At 40.7% G+C, this 19,835-nt stretch overlaps 1 protein-coding gene across 5 annotated transcripts in view; it reads left to right on the forward strand.

Annotated features, from left to right (window-relative positions):
- The window catches only part of LOC120537745 (mucin-16-like), a 94,304-nt gene that overhangs the window by 7,000 nt on the left and 67,469 nt on the right, over positions 1 to 19,835 (forward strand). For all 5 annotated transcript variants that reach the window (XM_039766912.1, XM_039766913.1, XM_039766911.1 and 2 more), the window contains exon 2: positions 10,759 to 10,830. In XM_039766912.1, the coding sequence (XP_039622846.1) occupies positions 10,759 to 10,830 (72 nt within the window). The remainder of the gene's footprint in view (positions 1 to 10,758; positions 10,831 to 19,835) is intronic.

Genomic DNA, 19,835 nt, shown 5'->3' on the forward strand with positions numbered 1-19,835 from the left:
TTGCACCTTAATTTTAAAAAAACAAGAAATGCCATTATAAATTCAAAATTAGATCAATAAAGCTTCCTTTCAAAACATCATAAGTCAGGGGGTTCTCAAACTCGGTCCTGGGGACATTCAGAAAAGTACAGCAGCATGATTTTTACATGTATAAGACATTTAGGAATATTTCCATTTTTACTATAGATTTAAATGCGTGATTCTCTTTTGTCGCTTTCATTATATTTTGCCCTTTCTCTGTGCAGTTTGCTGTCTTCTTTGTATCTTAATGATGACAATTAAAAACGATCAGAGTAGAAACCCTGGCAAACAACACTGAATCGTGAAAGGCTTTCACGACTGGAGCGTCAGACCCACTAATTAGAAAATAATGGATTAATTAAACAAGCAGAACATCCAGAAAAATACAATGAAAATCAAGATGAAAATATACATTATTCCCATATAACTGCTTTTTTTAACCAAAATTAGTTTTCTAATTTCTATACTGTTCCCAAAACACAGAACTTGGTATATAACAGTTCACTTAATTATCCCAGGAGTCCAATTAAAAACAGAAGCTGCTCGGAACAAAAACCTGCAGCCACAGGGGCTCCCCAGGACTGAGCTTGGGAAGCACTGCACTGGAGTAACCTCATCATCACTTTCTTTCTGCATATCCTGGTGATAGTCAGAGTAGCAACATGCCAGCTATGGTATGTGTGTATTCCAAATAGTGAAAAGGTGTTAGGTGTCAAAACTGACCCGCAAACCAGGCTAGAGCCTTCCCTAGACTATCTAGAATAGGCCTCACCCCAGACAGCCTGACCCCAATACCTTACCCTGGCTTCAGCCTACACAGGGATTTTTCACTTCAAAAGTTCATAATATACTTTAATATCCCAAAACATATCAAAAATGCCCTTCAAGCTAGAATAACCACAAAAAACCTTTGGATTGGAAAGCTAAATCCTTTCAAATAAACATATTTGAAAATCGCAAAAAGAGCACAAAAAGGAAAAACAGGAACAGAAATGATTTGCTTAAAACGTCAATCCAAAGTAAGCAAGTTCATTCTGCAATTCAATAAGTGAGTAATACAGGCTCAAATATATAGGGTGAGGGTGGTCCTTCAGCCCTGACATCAGAGTGGTCCTGCCTCTTGGAGTTTGACCCTCAAAGCACAAGAAACATAGGAAATTAACACAAAATACTAAGAAATTAAAACAAATAATCAGGGCAATATTAACAAAATGTATGTAATTGACGAAAACACATAAAAATGCATCAGAAATATATAAAAAAAAACAAAATATATGAAAATAAACATATGTTAGGCTGAAATAAAGCAGTGCTAAAATGGAATGGCCAGTTCTCCCTATTCCCAGACCATCATGGGGAATACCCAGACATTTTCAGAACAATTCAGAGCTATAATCCAGCTAACATGTTCTGTGTCTTCCCCTTGGACTTGTCCCAGTTGGGTATATATCCTTCATGAGAGGCGTCCAACGGGCATCCCAACTCCATGCTCAAACCACCTCAATTGTCTTTCTCGATCAAGTGACGCAGCTGTTCTACCCCCGGGCTCTCCCCATATTACCGCTCTTCACTGTTACCAAGGGTGAGCCCGGCAACTTTGTACAGGAATCTCATTTTGCCGACTTGCACATGCCATCTCATTTGTTGAGCTTCTCAGCAATGCAAGACTTTGGGTAATCTTTTATGATTGGACACATGTCAAATAGAAAATACATTTTCTGTAATAAATTCTTCACTTTACCTGTTTAGTGACGTCAAATTCTGTTTTGCCCTAGACACTTCCTTGTAGCCCTCTAATTTAGTGCTTTAGCCAGTTCGACTACTTATTTGGAATTGCTCTTGAAATGCTTTCTGAAAGTTTTTGGTCTTTATTGCAAGGGAAAATACTTCAGGCCTGTTAATGATTCTGTCTAATTAGTTTTCTGACTGCAGTTTTAGAATGATGAGCAAGTTCAGAGGTTATCCCTTACAGCTTTGGGAGAAAGGCAGGGTTAGCCTTTAGACCTGACAGTGGCCTGCCATAGGGCGCACTTGTAATCATCCCTCAGTCATAAAAAGGCCATTTTAGAGTTACCAGTTCACCTAACCTGCGCACCTTTGGGAGGTGACAAAGAAAAATGAAGTATCATGAGACAAGTTCTAAGCACTCATGAAAATGCGGAAACTCTGCATAATTATTAACTATTAATAATCGCTGCATGCAATACATGTGCTTGTTGAAATATTCTATTTTCTGATGATTGGTTGTAACACTCCCTGATCAATCTTGAATATGTTAAAGCATCACAACAAAAGAGTAATGAAAAGAAAAACAACATCCATCCATCCGTCATCCAACCCGCTATATCCAAACTACAGGGTCGCGGGGGTCTGCTGGAGCCAATCCCAGCCAACACAGGGTGCAAGGCAGGAAATAAACCCCGGGGCAGGGCGCCAGCCCACTGCAGAAGAAAAAGAACACATCTACCTAATTATGTAAAAAGCGTTACGCTGTCATCAACTCCTTAAACTTATATTCAGTACCTGTTCCACTCTTACACTTCAATACTTGATATCTGAAATTCACAATTTGCTGTGATAGTCGAATAAATTCTAGAAACATCCCTTTAGATGTTGCCACCAGGATCAGCGCTGGCTTCTGTAGTATTTTTGCTAAGATTAAGTGGGCATAAATTATGGGTGGACAGATAGATATGCTAATTCCTAATTAGAGAGACATGCTGACTTGCTGATTCACCTTATGGGAGTCTTAATTATGTAAGTTCAGACAGATTACTGAAACCTCATTACATGAGACGCAAAGGGATACTCATCAACAAATACGGGAAAGAAAGAAAAATAAGAACAAGCAGAGATCCACATAACATCCCAGAGGTGCAATAAAAATCAAAAGAAAAAATGTGACTTTTGAAGGTTCACCGCCATTCAGTCGCTTTAATTTGTTTATAATCAAGGTTCACCGATGCTTTGCTCATTTTTTGTCCCACTGCCACATTACCTCATGTTCATTTGAAATATTTCTTATCAGTTTTAACTTTACATTGTGTTTCCAGAAGGCACCCTGCCCAAAAGAAGAAATAATGTTCTTTTATTTACCAAATCTGTCTTGCAACCATTCATCATTGGGCGTACATATAATGAATGGAAGGGCTGTCTTGACACTTGTTACAGTAGGCGATGAGGCCCACTTTACTGAATGTTCTCAAACTGAGCTCCATATCTAGATTAAATCTCCAATTAGGTTTCACTTACTGAAAAACTGTATGTTGCGAGTTTAAAGCAGGGGAATGAAATATGACAGCATGGCACATCCTGCCAGGTTCTGCCATGTTTTGTCGTATGTGTTAATAAACATTCAAACCACATGCAGAATAGCATTTTGTATTTTTGTATTATTTCATGCATTTCTTTAGTGAATTGTACAGAGATAGGAATTAACCCATTGTGGTCACCATATGAGAGAATAGTGTATGGAGGGAAAAGAAGGAAGAAGTGACTGAGAAGTGAGCAGTTTGTCCCCCAATGCGAGAGGGGGCAGTGCCTCTCTGATAAGGATCCAGCTTGGACTCCCAAAGGTTTGCTTGGGACTTGCAGTGTAGAAGGGAAACCCTATAGGGGTGTCTGGGAGCTACAGGGGGGACACCCTTAGGACTGGATATCCCAATTATGGGGAACTCCTGTATGATCCGGAAGTGTTTCCTTTAGGCAATGTCATAGCACCAGAAGAACTCCCGGCTCCAGCTTAAAAGAGGGCACCTCAGCTACTTCACGTTCAGAATCGGGAGGTGGTGGAAGAGATTCACAGTGGTTGCAGTGGAAGGAGATAGAAATGCTTGTTCTTTCAATTATATTGTGTTGGACTGCCTTTTACTGTGTTAAGGTACAATTATGGAATAACCGTTGTTTTACTTTGCTGTTGAAAATTGTGTTTGGCTGAGTTATGTCTCGTGGCTGGGGCTCTGTGCCACCACCTACAGTCCACTATATATGTGTATATATTGTTGTGGATGGTATCCATGCACTGGTAGACGTATAAGGATGGGTTCCAGTCCCTTACCTGGCCAAGAGGCCATGGCAGTGAGGGAGCACAAATAAGGGTAACGTTCTCCCTGCCCATCCCCATCCTTCTATATAAAAGCGGGTGGGATTGTTCTTCCGTCCCATGAGTGCTACGCAGGCGCGGAGTTTCACACATGCCCCGTCCATTTTGCAATGCACGATGGGATTTGTAGTTTCATTTTTCCAGGTAACAGATGATTTTCTACTCCAGACTGTGCGAGATCTTCTTCTTCTTTCTTACTACAGTATATAAAAGCGGTCGGGATTGTCCTTCCGTCCCGTGAGTGGAAAGCGTAGCGGTATTCCGCTTATCACAGACTTACTACTTGCAGCTTGCGGTACGAAGCGACATGATGTGAGCAGAGTTCTGGTGTTCCCATCGTTCCCTTGCTTTTGTGTGCGATGAGCTGGAAAAATAGACAAAATTATGTCTCTGGAAATAATTAATGTTGATGGAGTACAAATGCCTCACCGCGTAGTAAATATCAGGGGGGTTCAAAAGGGCGACCTCAATATAGAAAAAAAGTTTAAATTTCATCACAAAAATAATAGAAACTACGAGTATTAAAGTAATACCGCTCAAATGCAATATAACCAAATTAATGAGTTTGTATAAAATATCAAATTGATCTACATATTGAATTGCCTTAAGAAGTGGTCAACTTAAAAGTCGGTCGCCTTAAAAGGCGGGTCAGCCTAGTATACTGATAAAGAATGCCAAAATACAGGTGGGCACATCGGTTTCTCAGCAGGGATGGACCGAAGAACCTTACCCAGCTGGGAGGCCAGTGTGATACATGGACAAGGGGAGACAACCTATCAGGACTGCATGCTCCCCCGATATTCTAGATGGCAGCGTCACTGGGCTGGGAATCCCACATAGATACCCACAGGGCATGCTGGGATCTGTAGTGCTGTGGGGCAGCTCGGTTGGGTCCACCAGGGGGAGTGTTCAGGTTTAGTCATCCTGACTCCAGGAATAAAGAAGCCAGTTGACCTCATCTTGGGAGTTGTAGTCTGGTATGGAAGATAGTCAAAGCTTGCCTGGGAGAAGTGGAGGAAAAGCAAGAAAGACTTAGAGAAAGAAAAGAATTGGATTTGTGATCGTGTTTATTAAAGAAACCTTTTGTAGCATAATTTGTTATAATAAACCTTGCATTTGCTCCTGGGGTTTCTGTTAGTGTGGTTGTGCTGTATACAGTATATAAAATCCTAAACGATTTTGTGCAACAATTTTACAGTATGTGATGTTTTTATGTCATGTTTATTGTCACGCTTTAAATCTGGCTTATTTTAAAACCTACATATATATGTTTAGTATCATTCTTTTCAGAATTTATTGAAATATATTGTGATGTTTGTTAGATTTTCAGATTCTTATTCCATTTTTAAATTATAAACTAAGAAATATCAAGAACTCTCATCCCGTGAGACGAGACTTAACCAAGAGTGCCAAGAGATTTAACGACACCCAGGGCCGGAAATAAAAGACAAAGAGTAAGACAGCTGCTGTACAGGCTTTTAAATGTTCGAAGCACCATGCGAGATGCAGATCATGCGGCATGGCAACAGCAGCAAGCTAGCAGCTGATCGAGCAAAGAGGAAATAAATAAAAAAAACTGTATTCGTTTCCCATTGTATCACCGTTTAAGAGGGGATTTCGGAGGAGTGACCGCATCTCCTTGGGGTACGTTCAGCCTCTTCACAACACGAACCAGGTCGGGTTGCCCCCAGAATATATATATTCTGCCATTTCCAGCCCTGTGAAGAGATCTTGTGAAATAAGCTGAGCAAGTGAGGATATTGTCATGTGCAGTTGAAGAGGACAAGGCACAAAATAGGCCAAAAGTTAAATTAGCTCCTCTGATAATTGTTGGAAAGGCCAGACATTGCTATTTTGACTTTCCAAAGTCTGTTTTATTGTTTCATTTTGCTTCTTTTATGATCACTCCTTTTTGTCAGCATTATGCTTCCTTCTGCTTATTAGTAGCTTGGTGATTTAAGCAGGTACCAATTGTTATATGTTCTTATTTTCTGTAAACACAACCAAATTCCACAGGGTGATGAACAACAAGAACACTTTATTTTACAAAACTGAACCAACCGCAAACGCTATTATCCTTCTCACACACGTGTCTCTCTTTCGCTTCTTCCACATACACTGCTCTGAACTCCACACCCCCTTATTTATATTACACATGCGCACACAACCATGCCCTTTACCATATAACAACATTTACAAATGACGATGTATACATAACACTAACGCCAGCATTTGTCAGGCCCATTAAGCTTGCCCATAACACCTCCATTCCAACTTTCACTTGTGAAAAGATCAGACTCGATACACTTAAAAAGGTTTGGGGCAGGCACCTGTATCCCTGGCCACAATTGGTTTTGTATGTAAGACAGTAGAGTCTTTGAGGGAGTCCAAACAAGAACTGATGATTAGTGGTTAAGAACGGAAGTGAAGTAAGGGAACCAGAAGTGATCTCCTTCTGACATCAAAACCAGAAGTGACATCCTTCTAGGTGCCAGAGCCGGAAGCGGCGTTCTTCTAGGTGTCGGAACTGGAAGTAATGTCTTTAGGGATGAGTCAGACAGGTTTTCCCGTATTTTGTCTGTAGAGGTAATGGAAGAAGGTTTAGTGAACCTCCTCACCCCCTGGCCTGGCGTGGAATTACCCTCACTTGGTCCATACAGCTTCCTTCTACTCACATACTCTAGACTGGCCTTGTGGCCTGGTGGGTGTTTGGCATATTTTCCTTCTCTGGAGTCTGCCCATCATTGCTAAGAAAGATGAGTCAGTAACACACTCTTGTGCTTCTAGTTTGTTCACATAATTTACTTCAAATTAATACTGAAAGTCCTTAGGTAATACTGGATAGCACACAATGACACTCGATGGCTGGTAGGAGGCTTTGGAGAGGGTAAGGCTGAGTCTAAGTCATAACTTTTACCACCACATACCACTCCCCAGTGTATTGACGGAGAATCAAATGAAGTATAGTAATTTGGAAACATGCTGTGGTATGAAATTAATTAATAAAAACACATTTGTCCAGCAGATACAACTTTATAGACCACCATGAATGTCAACTGCATCCTGGCTTCTTGCACTACATGCTAACATCTTCAGTGTTGTATGTCTGCAAATTCATCAGCTCATGATTGCAAGGAACAGAAAAAGAAAATAAAAAACGGTAGCTGCTGCTTTGTGAGCAGTTATGACTGTTTTATCTGAATGAGAACATGAGTGTGGAGCCAAGACTTATGGCAGTGAGATGTGGACAGTTTTGATGCAAAATATGTTTAGCTGCCCTCTGTTTCTCACAATCTTTAGCCTTATTACTCTGTTTCTGAGTTAAGAGACTTACTATGCTCTTGTTCATGTGCTGTTCCTTTACAGATTTAGGTGAAAAATCATTGATTGCCACATCCCTTTTATGACAGAACTTTACTCTTCTAGACTGAAGGCACAGCAGTTAAACTTTCATGCCCCGCACATTCTCTGTTCTTTCTCCTTCCAACTATTGAAAATAAAAACATAAGAAAATTGACAAACAAGAGGAAACCATTCATCAGACTGTCAAGCTCAGTTTTTTAGCTAATACTGTAGCTAAGCTGTTTCAATATTTCACCCAAAGTCCTTTTAAAGATTGTCAAGGTTTCGTCTTCAGGAATATACCTCGGTAATTTTCTCTTGAATCCCACAACTCTTTGACTAAGAAATGTTTGCTGGCTTCAGTCGTAAATGCATTTGCCTTTAATTTCCACCGGTGTTCTCACATACGTGATTTGTCATTTAGTGGAAAGAATTTTGCTGGATCTACTTGATTGATGCATACAGTATAAAAACTTTGAAGATCTGCATTAGATCTCCACACAGTTCCTCTGCATGAGAATAAACAGGTTTAATTCCATGAGCCTAGCTGGGTATAATGTGTCCTTAAGTTCTGGGGTGCACTTGGTTGCCCTCCTCTGCACGACTAGATGTGCTGCTCTGTCTTTCCTGTGGCGTTGTGACCAGAACTGCCCTCACTACTCCAGATGCAGTCTCACTAGTGCATGAGAAAGTCTGAGCATAACATCCCTTGATTTACACTCACCTAAAGGATTATTAGGAACACCATACTAATACGGTGTTTGACCCCCTTTCGCCTTCAGAACTGCCTTAATTATACGTGGCATTGATTCAACAAGGTGCTGAAAGCATTCTTTAGAAATGTTGGCCCATATTGATAGGATAGCATCTTGCAGTTGATGGAGATTTGTGGGATGCACATCCAGGGCACGAAGCTCCCGTTCCACCACATCCCAAAGATGCTCTATTGGGTTGAGATCTGGTGACTGTGGGGGCCATTTTAGTACAGTGAACTCATTGTCATGTTCAAGAAACCAATTTGAAATGATTCAAGCTTTGTGACATGGTGCATTATCCTGCTGGAAGTAGCCATCAGAGGATGGGTACATGGTGGTCATGAAGGGAATGGACATGGTCAGAAACAATGCTCAGGTAGCCCGTAGCATTTAAACGATGCCCAATTGGCACTAAGGGGCCTAAAGTGTGCCAAGAAAACATCCCCCACACCATTACACCACCACCACCAGCCTGCACAGTGGTAACAAGGCATGATGGATCCATGTTCTCATTCTGTCTACGCCAAATTCTGACTCTACCATTTGAATGTCTAAACAGAAATCGAGACTCATCAGACCAGGCAACATCTTCAACTGTCCAATTTTGGTGAGCTTGTGCAAATTGTAGCCTCTTTTTCCTATTTGTAGTGGAGATGAGTGGTACCCGGTGGGGTCTTCTGCTGTTGTAGCCCATCCGCCTCAAGGTTGTGCGTGTTGTGGCTTCACAAATGCTTTGCTGCATACCTCGGTTGTAACGAGTGGTTATTTCAGTCAAAGTTGCTCTTCTATCAGCTTGAATCAGTCGGCCCATTCTCCTCTGACCTCTAGCATCAACAAGGCATTTTCGCCCACAGGACTGCCGCATACTGGATGTTTTTCTCTTTTCACACCATTCTTTGTAAACCCTAGAAATGGTTGTGCGTGAAAATCCCAGTAACTGAGCAGATTGTGAAATACTCAGACCGCCCGTCTGGCACCAACAACCATGCCACGCTCAAAATTGCTTATATCACCTTTCTTTCCCATTCTGACATTCAGTTTGGAGTTCAGGAGATTGTCTTGACCAGGACCACACCCCTAAATGCATTGAAGCAACTGCCATGTGATTGGTTGAGTAGATAATTGCATTAATGAGTAATTGAACAGGTGTTCCTAATAATCCTTTAGGTGAGTGTATATTCAACAGCAATATAACCTAAAATTTTTTCAATGGCTTCTGTATATTGCTTTAATGGTCTATCATCATAAACCCCCTAAGTCCTTTTCAGAGGTTGCTTTCTGTAGGACAGTGTCTCCCCATCTTGAAAGACTTAGGTGTATTAAGACAATGCCTCCAGATTTCATATCAGTGTGTATCCTCCGACTGTAAAATACATGAACATAACTCCTTGTAAGTTGTTTTACGAGGGGGAGTCAAGCTAACATTAGAAAATGGGATTTATCAGAAAATGGGACGAACGTTCACATAACTGATCATGTCATTTCTCAGTGTAGTCTCCACCTTTCTCAATGCACTTGTGCCACCTGACTAGAAGTGCCTGGAATCCAACAAAATAAAGGGTTTTGTCTCGTCCCAGCAACCACTTGTGCACTGCTTTCTTCACATCCTCATCATCTGCCTTGAATCAATGACCACCCAGATGTTTTTTTAGCGGTCCAAAAAGGTGGAGCTCACATGGTGCCAAATCTGGTGAGTAAGGAGGATGTGGCAATACCTCAAACTTCAGTTTCTCCAGAAGAGCCTTGGTGTTCTTAGCCATGTGTGGGCGGGTGGGCATCATCTTGCAGCAAAAGGACACCTTGAGACAGCAGTCCCCGCCACACATTGGTCTCCAGCAAGTCACAGTAACCTGCACTAGTGACTGTAGTACCCCTTGGCACGTAGTGTTCGACTCGGGAGGACAAATGGTGAAGAGGTCAAGACAAAACCTTTTATTCTGCTGGCATCCAGGCAGGTGGCGCAAGCCATTGAGAAGGGTGGAGACTACATTGAGAAATGACAGCATCAGTTTTATGAAGGTTCGTTCGATTTTCCGATAAATCCCTTTTTCTAACGTTAGTTTGACTCCCCCTTGTACGTTCTTTGTTAAATGAGTTGCTTGTGTACTGTTGGGGAACGATGATTACTTTTATCCTTACGTTGCATATTTTACTGTAAGAGCTTTGACAGGTCATTTTATGCAACTGGCATCTTTATGGACATCAGATTATAAACCGCAAACTAAACTGCCAACAGCAATAAAAATGAATTAATAATACACCATCATATTATGTATCTGGATCGTCCCATGCCACAATCTCAAGGCACTACAATGTTTTACTTTGACGTTTTTCTCCATTTTTAATTCTCATAGTTACCTTCATGATGTGTTTATGTTAGAACATGTTTGTATATCCATCCAATAAACGTCATTGTGGAACTTTACCCACAGGCTCAGTATAGAAAATGACTCCATCTTTAGATGGGATACAGCAGACACAGGCAGAAAGAAAGACTTACAAGTTATAAGTACTCATCACTACTCTTTTCCTTTTTAGTTGCAGAATGTAACGAAGGCATGAATGAAATATCATTGAAGAAACAAGATTTGCCAGATATGGAGTTGATTGGTAAGTTTATTTGGAAGTGAACGTACCTGGAATGGCTGTCTGCAACAGCATGCGTCATCACCTTCTGAAGCATGAGCTATGCATGTTGCTCTACTGGCTTTTCATAAACTTAATTAGCATCACATTTTTTGATAATTTGTTAGAACATTTTTGGCATAATGTACTTTTCTGTAATAATACTCATGTCATAAAAGATTTAGGGAAGGGGCACGTCAATGAGTATCTACTAAAAAATGTGCAAAAGTTAATTTCATGTTGAAAAACAAATAAGGAATTAGAGATTGTTGAGCCATCATCAGAGTTGTGCCTTGAGTAGAGTATGTCTAAGGGAGATGTTGAGGGTCTCTCATCTGTAGAATTGTTGTATATGGAGAGGTCCATTAACTCTCTTATATATGTCCAGTTTATCTTGTTTCTGGATTCTCTGTTTCTATGCTAGAAGCCCACTATTTCTGAAGAGGTCCTTAGAATCTCCACTAGAGGTCCTCTACTTCTACCAGAGGGGTCTTCAGTATGTTCTCTAGTATTCTTCTATAACTTTTACAGTCATGTGTTTCTGTGAAGCTACTTTTTATTCTTCTAGAGGTTTCCTATATTTTGAGCAAACCTCTTTATCTTTTTGAAGTTTTCCATATTTCATCCAGAAGTCGTTTACATCTGTAGTGTTTTTTGGAATCTCCACTAGATATAACTCCAGAACTCTTTTGTATCTCATCTTTTGATTTTCTTCCTATGATGCTCTATGTGTCTTTTGTACTTCTGTAGCTCATCTAGAATCTTTTATATCTCCTATAAAGGAAGTTCTTTGTTTAATGTTAACCTCTTAAATGGTTTTCAAAATCCCCTCTAAAGTTCTACTGATTGGTGCCAAAGGTTCTCTGCAGCACTTTATTCTGGGTACACATCTGATGAAGGCTGAGCAACAGAAATATTGTGTTTTTAGTATGTCATGTCATTTTGGTACAAGTGAAAGCTGCAGTTTTCTCCTCCTTTGGCACACAATGGTGTCTTTTAAATGGACTGTTGTTCCATTGATTTTTATTTTGTGTATTACTTTTCACAGTAGAGCACAACCAAAAAAGAAAATAAAAAATTCAATCCAAAATGATGGCTGACTCACATTGAATAAAAGCTATGTAAAGATGACAAATCCGCCTTTATGTCTATTGGCATTTTCTGTTGTGTTTCGTCCAACACTTCACTGTCTCCCCACGAGGAGTCCGAGACCCTTGATCTTTGGCTCTGTCATATCTTTGACTTAAGGGAGATTTATTTTAAAGAAAATAAAATGGCAGACCATTCTATCATCTCTTGTTAACAATAATCAGGGTTCTCTGAACCTAGTGTTATATTTACCGGAGAGGTATAATAATTCCCAGGTTTGCCCTATTACTTGAACACTTTTTTGTTCTAATCCCCTGTATGTATTCCCCCATTTTTGGATTCTGGTCCCTACAGGCTATTATGCCAACAAACAATTCCACTCAAACTGTCTGCTATGCTGATCTTGAGGGCTTTGTCCTTGCATTTGGATGAGGAATGCATAAAGACAAAGTGATTGGATGGCTTCAGCTGTGAGCGAGGAAGTGATTCATAGGCTTGGCGTTCTGCTTTTTGTTTTTATTATTTTAAGATACACCTTAGCTTATAAATAGTTTAATTATATCAGGCAATTATATTCATGAAGCAAATTTCAGCCAGCCAATGATTTTGGCTTGTGCAACTGTTTATTTGACAATTTCTTTTCACAAAATGTCTGGCTTTATGAGCAGCCTGTAAGAACTGAATGCAGGTCCTTGGAAGTGTTAGGCAGCAACATTAAAACTGTACAAGCACTCCAACCATCCATCCATTATCCAACCCACTATATAACGGGGGTTTGCTGGAGCCAATACTAGCCAACACAGGGCACAAGGCAAGGCAGGAAATAAACCCCGGGCAGGGTGCCAGCCCACCACAGGGCACACACACACACACACACTAGGGACAATTTAGGATCGCCATTGCACCTAACCTGCATGTCTTTGGACTGTGGGAGGAAACCCAGGCAGACATGGGGAGAACATGCAAACTCCATGCAGGGAGAACCAGGGAAGCAAACCCGGGTCTCCTAACTGCGAGGCAGTAGCGCTACCCACTGCGTCACCGTGCCGCCCTACACTCCAACCATCAGTCTGTTATTCAATCAATTTTTTTAGGGTTTCAGTGTTTGATATATTTGTAAATCTGAGACCTGTTGTATCATTCAGTCAGCATAAATAAAGAAATTTACTAACAATTCCAGTAAGCCTCTCATGGGTCCTGCACCATGGAGACTCTCTTCTACTTAACCAGGCACTTCTGCTCTGTTTTTTGTGTTGCATTTTCCTCATTTTCTGACACCCATTGCATGCCCATCCTACCTGGTCACCGTCTGGATTGCTTTTCGCAAGATTTCTTCTGTTTTTTTTCCCTGCCAGATTTTTTTGGAAGTTTTTTCTTCTCTTCTAAGAGGGTCAAGGCTGTCTGGGGGACTGTTAAAAAAGAGGGCTTGTTAAAAAGCCCATTGAGGCATGCCTACAATTTCAGGGTATACAAGAAATAAATTGTTGTTGGTGTTATTTGAGCTGGCATAAGCTGGACACACAGTGCTCGCCCACCCAACAACCCTCACCCCCCGCGGGTGGGTTTCACACTAGCCACTTCGTGTCTCTGCTGCTCACATTGTGAAGGGGGGGCTGAACGCATGCTAAGGACGAATCAGCTGCTGGCTTGCTGCTAGCTGCTAGCTGTTACCGAGCTGCATGTTCTGCATGTTGTGCTGCGTGATGATCATTTAAAAGCCTGTACAGTAGCTGTTCTTTTGTCTTACTTTCTGTCCCTTAGAAATTCTTTGTAAGTAGGGCTGATCAAGTCTCGACCCATGATTTTTTTATACAATAGATATATCTATTGTGGTGGATGGCTAGGGACCTTACCCAGCCGGGACACCTAGAAGGACCAGGAGAGAGACAATACTTACCCTGGGCCACAAGAGGGCAGCTGCCCTGGCTCTCATGGGGAGCCACGGGATCATAGCTTAGAAGCTTGACCCTGTTGGGACCCATCGCTACCATCCAGGGGTTCCCGCAGGATTATAAAGCCTTGGATTGAGTGTCCGGGTGTAGCGAAAGTGCTGCTGGAAGAGATTCCAGGTACACCCGGAGTGCTTCCAGGTGCCAATGCGGCCGGAAGATCATCACAAAGCACGTAGAGCACATCTGGGGTATTATAAGGGGAGCCGGAGTCAGGTGGAAGAGGATGGAGTTTGTGTGTGGAGGAGTGAGGGTGGTAGAAGGAGCAGAAAAGAGAAAGAAGGGGCTGAGTATTTGCCTGATTTGAGCATTGTGAGGTGCTGTACATTGCAGAAAATTATTAAACGTGTGTGTTTTTGGACATTTGGCGTCTGTCTTTCTTGTCTGCCTGTGTACGGGGGCTGAATTACCACTATATATATATATATATATATATAGTGACAGATTAGGGTTTTCTTGACCCCTTGAACCCTCAGACCACTCGTCAGACACCAGGTAAAAGTCCAAATACTTGATTTATTAGGACAATAAAGTGCACAAAGCACCCTCTCCTCCACAATACTCATAAACCAATACAATACTCAATAATAATACAATCCTCCACTCCCAGACGCTTTGCTCTCCTACCACCCAGCTTAGCTCAACGCTCTGGTGTTTCATTGTCCTTTTTATAGTCCATGACCCGGAAGTGCTCCTTGACCTGCAGTCCATGTGACTTCCTAGCACTTCCGGGTCAAATCAAAACTCTTCTTTCTTTGTCGGGCTGTAGGAAAAGCCAATGTCTCTGTGTCTCCCTGCAGCGTCCCATGGTGGCCCAGACATTATCCAGCAGGGCTGAGCACTACAACTCCAAAGTCCTTGATGCCCTGCTGTAATTCGGGGCATCTCCACATTGCAGGGAGGGCTCCATCTGGAGGCTTGGGGGACTTGGCCGGGATAAACTGCCGGGCATAGTCCACAATATATATATATATATATATATATATACATATATATACATATACTATATATATATACATATACTATATATATATATATATTTTTTTTTTCTTCTTAATGACTTAGCTCATTGCAGTCCTGTGAAAATGTAATAGATCAAGCAGAAAATTAGATAATGGAAATTTAACATTGATGAAGCCTGAGATCATTGATCCTGCCATAATGATATAAAATATTGCAAACTCATTAAATCTGCAGGGCCAAATAAAGTAACAAAGGAAACTGATGATCATGAAATGCACTACACCCTGCCAGGCCTTTTTGTGGGGCGGCTGATACTTCCACTCACCCTAAAAAGAACTGCACACAACACTCTCCATATCACTCTGTATTTTGCTCACTGGTGACTCTTCATTGAAAGGTGCAGCCTTTAATCCTCATCTTTAGGTTACAATTCATGAAAGGACTTCACTGTACTCCTGGGCCCTCACCTTAGTGTTGACAGACCATCTTAGAGCTCCCTCAGGTGACCAAAAGGGTCACTGCACCCTTTGTCTTTCTTGATGACCAGTGCCATTTGTTGATTTTGAGCTCCATGCTCTCATTTACCATAACCAGGCTTGTAATCTTTCTCCTTCCCTACATGATGAACTCTTTTCAGTGCCACTTTTTACCACTTATGCTCATGGTGTTCACTTACCAAGTGTCTGTACAAAAAGAAAGAAAAACTCAGTCCTGTATGGGGAATTATTTGTATTTTATGTGCCTAAAACAAGAAAAGTGTGTTGTGTGTGCTTCTGATAATCAATAGTCACCCATTACAATGAAATTGAACTCAGAGTTTCCCCTCTGTTAAGATTTGTAAGAGACAAATTATGTCGAAAAAGTATTACTTTTAATAAGGTAATACCATGTGAAGGAAAGTGCAGATAAGAAAGAGGCAAGGACATGACCAGGAAGTAATACCATAACAAATTGAAGGGATGAATGGCCAAAACAAAATTATTAAGACACAAATGTACTCCTAAGCCAGAAATCCAGTATTTCCTTTTTTAGAGTTTAGCCAAACCTACTGGATACTAAATACTGCACACCACTGTCCTGTCCAGAACCAGAACAATGAGAAAAGATTAAATTCTCTGGACCAGGAAATGAAAAACCAAAAGAAACCAAACATCAAAACAAGAACAGGAATCAAACTGAAAATTAGTAGGGTAAAGTCAGAAATTTGAAACGACAGAAGTAAAAACAAATGTATGAAGCAAAGGTTTGTTTAGAGTTAGAGGTTATCCAAGTCATGGATGACGAATGTAGTGTTGTGCTGGTCATTAATATGTCAGATTGGTGATATCAAATGTTACTGGAATTCAGGAAATGCATCCTAATACAGACCCTATGAAGTGGCAGTGCCCATAAAATAAACACAATGAATAGTGGAATGATAACAGAATAATAATTATCAAAATAAACTGTTTCCTAGATGAAGAAAAAATAACTAAAGCCAACTAGAAATGTTGTACAAGACATTTAACTAATATTCCCACTTCCCCTAAAATCATTAAAACACCAAGAAAATACATTTCTAAGTTATGAATTCACAACCACTACCATCTTCAATAGATGGAGTGTGATGACAAAAAGGTGACACATAACTTGGCATAGGACTAGTAACGGATAACACAACAATAAAACAATATGGCTGCAGCCACTAAATCTAGGCAACCAAAAAAACCATGGATCCTAAGATGACATCAGCATCATAACAGTAAAAAATAAACAATAGAAAAAGGCAAAAACTAAAATTCTAGAAATAGAAGGAAAAAAATGAAGAGAAACCACAATGCAGATTAATGACACCGTCTAGGAATGGATTCTATTTTGCGCCAATTACTATTAAGGCCTTTAATGAGCTCTTTGGCACAGCCATCAGTTGTGTGTCTGTCTGTGGAGAGAGTGTTGACCTCGTCGAGAGGTTTACTTAACTCTGCAACGACATTCATGTCTCTGCTGACTCTTCCTATGAAGTCAGTAGACGGATTGGGAGAGCATGGGGGTCATGAGGTTGCTGGAAAGGGATGTGTATGCAAAAGGATGAAGGTCCAAGTCTTTAGAGTCCTGGTGTTTTCTGGTTTGCTATATGGTTGCGAGACATGGACGCTATCCAGTGACCTGAGATGAAGACTGGACTCCTTTGGTACTGTGTCTCATTGGAGAATCCTTGGGTACCGCTGGTTTGACTTTGTTTCGAATGAATGGTTGCTCATGGGGTCCCAATTGAGGCACATTACCTGCATTGTGAGGGAGTGTCAGTTACGGCATTACGGCCATGTTGTGCAATTCCCCGAGGGTGATCTGGCTTGCAGGATCCTCATTGTTGAGGACCTGAGTGACTGGACCAGGCCAAGGAGACACCCACATAACACCTGGCTGGGACTGGACCGAGTATCTGCTTGGGGGGTTTCCAACCAGGATCCCGAGCTGTTTTGTCGTGTGGTGGGTACAGCAGTGCGCTTTACCAGTGCATACTCCCCAACCTGACCTGACCTGACTATCAAGATGAGCTATCCTGTATTGAATAAGTAAATTCAGACAATGAACTTAGGAGTGGATAATGTATGCTATCTTCTGTAGCTGGTTTACATTTACATATTTGGCTGACGCTTTTATCCAAGGCAACATACATATGAGATATACAACTTGTTAGCAGCAGGATTTGAAGTCATTGGGGTCTCAAAGTCCAAAGCCTTAACCACTGTGCCATACTGCCAGCAAACTATTGCATAATAATAGTTGGCTGTGTCTAATTAAATGTCTATACTATGACAAACAACTCTCATTTTTGACTCTTTTTAAAGAATTTGCTGTTCTGTCTAAGGTTGGACAGTACCTTGTAAGCATCACTGCCGGAGTTTTCTGTGATTCCCAACTGGATTATCAGGTTAACAGAACAGATCTATGGATAACTCAAAGTGCAGGTTTATATGGAGCTTTTGAAGAACTGTGCTGAACGAAAGAGAAACATCAAGATAATTTAGAAAGGGAAAGTTTACAGTTTCTTTCATGACTGTGTTGCATATAGATTTGTTATCTGAATGTACACCCAAAATATGTCTTTTATAATCTTATTTTTTAAAAGATAAACAATAAAGAAACCTTGTGAAGCACAAGCCATCTTCAGACATGTTATGGGGTTCTGTAGGTATAAAATGTGTAACTTCACAAAACAGACTCCCTTTCATCTCACCCTTGTTTTCCTCCTCTCTAACAAAGATTTTAAAGTGAAAAGTAATTGTGAACTAACTACTGTAGGATTAACCTTCATTCACAACTCCACCTTCTATTCACCTGTTTTATGATAGAGATCAATAATGGGCTTGTCTTAAATGACTGCTCTCTTCCTTTTACCCTCCCAAATGAAATATGTGCAGCATGCATTGTAATGAAATTTACATTGTCACCCACGTGTTGTTTAAGGTCTCTTATTCTTTAACATGATGAAGGGAGTTGGAGCTAATTCCAAAAACCAGGTGATAAATAGTATGAATCACCGGTAAGGGTGAATTATTCCATCATGAGATGAAACCCTTCACATGCTGAAATACCCAGACTACACCAGTTGACAGATATCAAAAACCTTAATAGTCTCATCTTTGGAATGCGGGAGCAAACTGGGGGTCACTGGTGAAAGAAAAAAAAAACAACATATGGGGAATGGCAGTGCACTCACAGCGTAGATCAAACCATCTTTGGAATTAAACAAACATAAATCCATTTACTGAGCCTAGTTAATCTGAGGCTCACATTCCACTTGTTTGATCGTGTTATTATGAAATGCACCAATTAACCTCTTAGGTTCTTTTCTTAATAAGGAATAAGTAGAAACGTCAAAACCAGTTATACAACTGTTCTCTGTAACCTCTTACCTGTCTAAGGGTCATTGCCTTACTCCACATATCTCGCCCTAGGGTCCTCTAATGACAGTCTGATTGCTGGCTAGTTTCACCACCATTAGAGGACTTTCACAAAGACATCTCCTTGTACCCTTAAGGAACTGCAGTCAGACAAGCAATGAACAATCTAACTTCTCGGATATGCTAATAGCAATTAGGCAAAGACATCGATTTAAGCTTTCACTTAAGAATCATCGATTTGCAACAAAACCAATAGCAGCAAATATAAGCAATACAAAGAATTATAAAATCTTTGTGGGTTAATGCAGTCTTCATTTAGAGCCAGATACCATTTTTCCAAAGTCTTCTATAATTTAGGTGCTAAATATACTGAGAGATATTCTTTTTGAATAAAGTCTAATTAAAGACAACCACACTCTTATCCCCTTCTTGTCCAAAATGAGTTACTGGTTTATTTCTTTTTATCTTGTTAACAGAGCTTGCAGTTTTCTCAAAGTACACACAATATTATTAAATCATTATCACAAAGTCAAGGTTACTTTCCCAAGGGAATCAAAAGCTGCACTTTCACAAAGTATTTTAAATCCTGCTTTTGCCTTTCAGCTTTCCCAGTACACACTGCACTCAGCTTGACATATGTTTCAGGTCTATTATTTTAAAATCGGTCAATTGAAAAGGGGAATGTATCTCCTATACATCAATTAACCTTTCCTTCCTTAAATGTGTTGTCCCCTGCTTGCTTCCTCAGAATTATTACAAATTTGTACATTCTGTCCTGCCTCAAACATGGCACTGTCTCATTGTCTCCAATTTGTAAGTTTCTTTTTTTGAGGCCAAATTTTTTTGAGGCAAGAGGGCCTTTTGAACCAGAAGAAAAGGGCTTTTAAAGGCGGTGATCAGCATGAGCTCAAGCGCGTGCAGAAGGAACTCCGAGTCCAGTTCAGGGCGGCGAAGGAGCAGTACAGCAGAAAGCTGGAGCAGAAGTTTCAGAATAACAGCATGAAGGAAGTGTGGGATGGGATGAAGATCATCACTGGCTGCAGCTCGAAGTGGGGTGCCTCCATCGAGAGAGACGTGGAGAGAGCAAACCTGATGAACAACT

The sequence above is a fragment of the Polypterus senegalus genome, chromosome 10, assembly GCF_016835505.1.
Source record: "Polypterus senegalus isolate Bchr_013 chromosome 10, ASM1683550v1, whole genome shotgun sequence".
In the NCBI taxonomy this organism is placed as follows: Eukaryota; Metazoa; Chordata; class Cladistia; order Polypteriformes; family Polypteridae; genus Polypterus; species Polypterus senegalus.